The 4,784-nt window shown below is 41.6% G+C and overlaps 1 protein-coding gene across 1 annotated transcript; it reads right to left on the bottom strand.

Moving 5' to 3' along the window:
- Positions 1 to 712: 712 nt before the first annotated feature.
- On the bottom strand, positions 713 to 4,251 carry SERPINA7 (serpin family A member 7). The gene is made up of 4 exons (XM_006904024.1): positions 3,633 to 4,251; positions 2,327 to 2,600; positions 1,453 to 1,600; positions 713 to 916 (listed from the first exon to the last, which is right to left on the bottom strand). Exons 1-4 carry the CDS (start codon positions 4,249 to 4,251, stop codon positions 713 to 715), a joined length of 1,245 nt encoding a protein of 414 aa, XP_006904086.1.
- Positions 4,252 to 4,784: the final 533 nt, after the last annotated feature.

Raw genomic sequence — 4,784 nt, 5'->3', positions numbered from 1 at the left:
GATATAGAAGAAGAAAGGCTATGAGATATAATATGAATGAATTACTTTCTTTTCTCACTCCTAGATTATAAATTAACAATAAGAAAACTTTTTTTTGAGGGAGAGGTGGGCTTGTACAGAAAAGTTCACCTTTGTCTCTCTTACTCTTTTGTCCCATGCTTATTAGGTCACAAAAGCCTCATCCCTAGCAGTAGCTCTGAGTCTATGACTCAGTCCTATCATGGAAGCACCTTTTTTACAGTTTACCAATGGCAGTTCTGGCAAGTGCACAAAGACCCATTCTGATGGGAAGAAGGGAAGGAGGTTGAGAAGTTCACATACAATCCACTACGTTTGCATTGTTTGATATTCATTGATCTTATTATTAGAATACTGTGATATAAGTAACTGACTTGCATTTCAATTATTCTCCAGAGGGCAGAATAGGGGGCATTTGCCAGCCCAGTAAAATTTGTTGGAGCTAACTAGCTAGGGAGATTGCTGATAAAGAGGAATGCCTTTTTTGTGCTTCAGATAATGAGTCACTTATTGACTATCTGAATATTTGGTCACAGGAGTGGCCTCTTTCACACCCAGTGTAGTTCCTTTAGGGTCCAATCTCCACCCTTGACCAAAGGAAGGCACGTCCAAGCCCAAATTGTTCATATCAGCCTATACTATTTATTACCCATTGCAATAAGTACATGCAATTTGCTAACAGCCTCTTTCCCAACTACACTTTAGTTGGGTCCACAACTTTCCCTAGAAAAAGAATGCTCCTGGTGTTTTTCTCCAATATCAACAACAAGAAAGATTTATCTAATTGGATGATAGGGCGAAGGAGAGTTATCTCAGCCTGATCCGGAAATCTGACTTCAGGGACAGCTACAGCTTCAGTTCCCTTTTCACCAATGTGTAGCACAGCCTTGTGGGCAGCCTGTGGAGGGAGAACAAACACTGCTGATCCCCTCAAGGAACAGGAAAAGTCTTGGGAACAGTTTGGAAGCAAGAAATGAAAAAAGGAAAAACAGGACTACTCCTTTACTGTACTGTGTTGATGGTGCTTCAAATGAAAGCTACTTGGCTAAGTGTAGTTAACTAATACCTGATTATTTTATAGTTAGCTGTCAGAGAGCCATATCATTCCCCATGGCTTTCTGGCTCTATAAGTCACTTCTTAAGCTTTCCTCTGCCACTGCCACCTCCTCCAGAACTGTATCTCATCAGAGTCAATTCTGATGATTAATTTCTTTATCAGAATTATTTTAGAACATGAAGGTCAGGGATGGAAGTAACTGTTACAGTGACTTGTTCGGGTGTAATGAGAATGACTATAGAGTGAATCTGCCTTAGGAAAAGCGATTCTGCATCCCTATGCTTCAGAATCCTAATCAATAAAATGGGAGATGAATTAACTGACTCTCAATGGTCCTTCCGTCTTATTCATTCAGCATCTCTAATCTACCAACTTACCTTAGAAAGTTTAAGACTGTTGTCCTCTGTGACTTCAGGAAATTTGGCATTGTCAGCAAAGGCATCCTGGATGCCCATCTTCAGAAGGATGTCTCCAAGGTCGTATGTGGCAGAAATTGAAAATTTTGGAACAAACACGTCAATCCACCTATGGGGGTAAGGGTAGGGAACACACGACTATAAGAACACCAAACATGATTTTCTTCCCCTCTCTGTCGCCATGGTATTATATTGCACTATGATACTCCCCTAGATATTGACAACCACTGCTATGTAGGTCAACACATGGCACCAAAACTACAGAAGTTATCCTGGAAAAAATGTGCTCTGGGTCAGTCTATGTTGAACTGCAGCACTGGAAGGAGAGAGATGTAACTCTTTCATGATCAAGAAGAAACATCCCTGGAATGTTGGCCAAGGTTGGGGAGCCGGTAGCATGATTTCAATGGATAGCAAAAACACCTGGAGAATTTCATGATTTTCTATCTAGGACTCCCACCCCAGTAGGGCTACCAATCTGCTTCAGCATAAAAATCCTACCCATCCCCTAAGCTTTACTTGGCCTCTGAGAAGCAATCAATTTACTTGACTTTGGAGAGTTCATTTTATCTTTCCAGCCCTGACTTCCTCATTTGAAAAATGCCTATGATAAAATTTATTTTCCCGTTTTCTTGACGTGCTTTGATAAAGCGGAATATGTAAAGTGCCCAGCAAAGGGACTGGCACAGTGTATATTCTCGGCATATTTTAGTGGTCCTCACACAGCTGTTAAGTAGTTCAGGTTGATTGTCCTGCCTCTGAGTTTCTGCTAAACTCAATTTTACTTGTACCACTATGCCCACCCTCCACTTCTCACATCACCTAAAATGTTTACCCCTTCTTCAGTAAGCGGTTCCACTTCTTCAATGTTTTAGATGACATGGCCCCTTCTACCCAGTCCATCCTGCCCTCCTTAGGAAGGACAAAGAGTGCCAGAGCGTTCTTGCTATAGTCCATTTGCAGCACTGTGCAGTTCAGGTCTGTATCCACCAGGTGATAGTATTGTTCCATCTGGTGCATCATGGGCACGTGCACTGTTGTGGTCTTGTCCACTAAAAAGCTGGAACCCTCTTCTGTCTTAGATGGATCAAAAGGATTTGCCCATTGGGCTTGAAATACAGAAAGAAAAGAGTTGTTTGTTTTAAACCAGTGTGAGCTTTTCTATCAGTCATCTCATCTAGTAATTAAGATCACCACAGAGATAGATACCTACTGTCAACCAGTTTTATAGTGAGTAACTGAGGCTCAAGGAGAGAAAGTATCTTTACATGGTCTTCCAGCTAGCTGCTGGCAGAGCCAAAAGTCACACCCAGGAATGTTGAACTCCAAGTTCAACAAATGTTCCCTCAGTGTTCAAAACCACTATACTTACACTAAACCCATCAGAGCCACAGTTTCCTCTTCCGTAAAAAGGTATAAGCACATCCAACACACAGGGTGAAATGAGACAACAGATCTGTTCTGCCGTTTTATCCATCTACAAGTGTGTGGTTTGTGGCCAAGAATTGTTCATTCCTCCACCAAACATGGCTGACATGTGCTGTAGAACCAGGAGAAATCATTTGGGCCCAGCACCTTCAGAAAAGAGTCACATGATTCTTGTTGTTACAAGCACCAGCTTTAAAATCAGACATACCTGGGTGGGAATACCAGCTCTGAAACTTATTATCTCTGTGAAACTGGGCATGTGTGAGGATCAGATGAGACAAGATGTGTAAACCACACACGTAGCATGGTGCTTGGTACACAGTGGGTGCAGAGTATTTAGAAGTATTTATGCCCAAGAATACCCAAGAATGCATAGAAAGTGAGAGCCACAGTGGGGTTTAAACCCAAATCTGTTCACCTGCCAAGCATCCCGCCTCACAAAATCTTTTGGAAACCATGATTTTATGGCTAGGTGTGAGCAGGATGATTATACCATTGTCACTACTCTCTCCCTAGAAAATTCCTGGGTTCATCCACATAAATATGTATCCCTCTGGAAGATAGAAAATTACACACAGTTATGTCCAGTGGAGCAAGTCACTGTGGTATGAAGGGCACCTATTGATGCCAGTGAGAAGAGACTATGACCTCCCCACAGTGTCCCACCAAATGATCAGAACACTGAACTAGAAATAAACATTGTAGAGCCTTACCTTTAAAATGAATATAGTTCACCAAGACCATGACGGTGTTTGGTTTGAGGTCTTGGATGAGGTCCACAACTTTCCCTTTTGTTTGCTTCTCCACATGACTGTTGATTTCCTGATGAGCTGCAGAAACATTGGAGAAGTTGGTAGAAAATACTTCAGTCTCATAGAGGCTTTTGACATCATCCAAGAACTCGGGCAGTGGTTTCAGCTGCTTTCCAATGAAGAGGGCATTTCCCATCTGTAATTCCAGCTCCTTCTTTGGAAAATTCAGTGAACAAATCAGGTGCTGGAAGCCCTGTTGGATCTCTGCTGTAGGGGTGTCTGTGAGGTTGAACCCCAAGCTTTCCATGATTTGAGTTTGGGTGTTGGAGCAAGCCCCAGTGGAGAGCATGGCCAAAGCTGCAGAAATGCTCACAGGGGAAAAGAAAATGTTCCGATCTGGGGTTTCCACAGTGAACCTCCGGTACAGGTTGAATGCAAAGTCAGCATTGATGGATGACATCTTATAGAGGGTGGCATTTTGTTGCGGGGAGTGGCAGGTGGTTACTTTGCCTTCAGAGCTGTTGGGTGGTGCACAATGAAGCCCAAGTACCAAGAGAACCAGGTAGAGGAACAGTAGCATTTTGGAAGGAAGGTTATCTATAAGAGATGAGGTGAGAGAAGCATTGCGGGATCTTACTGGGTGAAAACTCTGAGTCAGAAATACCTAATAGTCATCCATTATGATTAGTAAAACAATAGAAAATATTTAATGAAGTGCTCATCAGAGGCCTTGTGGTGGCCCCTCTCTCCTGAAAAACTAATGAAGATGAAACATTTAATAGGAGCAGGGAGTAGGAGAGGTGGTTTGCTAGGGCCATAGAAATAATGGCATGGACTGTCATTCAGCTATAATAGCAACATATGAAAATTCTGTGAGTAAATCAAATTTATGAAAATTAAATTTCTTATTTTTGAATCAGAGGCAGCCTTTTGGAAAGGAATCCTTAGATAAACTAGCACTCCTTCTGCTTACCTTATTTTTTGTAGATTAGAATTTTGGATTTTTTTTGTAATTTGGTGTTTTTTTAAAAATAAAACCTATACAAGATAAGACAAGAGAATTTCTGTACTTTGTCTAAAAGGAAGAATAATAATTTTCACAAGCTACGTTTA

This window comes from Pteropus alecto, unplaced genomic scaffold (genome assembly GCF_000325575.1).
Source record: "Pteropus alecto unplaced genomic scaffold, ASM32557v1 scaffold150, whole genome shotgun sequence".
Lineage (NCBI taxonomy): Eukaryota > Metazoa > Chordata > Mammalia > Chiroptera > Pteropodidae > Pteropus > Pteropus alecto.
Note: the sequence above shows the minus strand (reverse complement) of the source record. Positions and strands in the feature narration are given on the sequence as shown.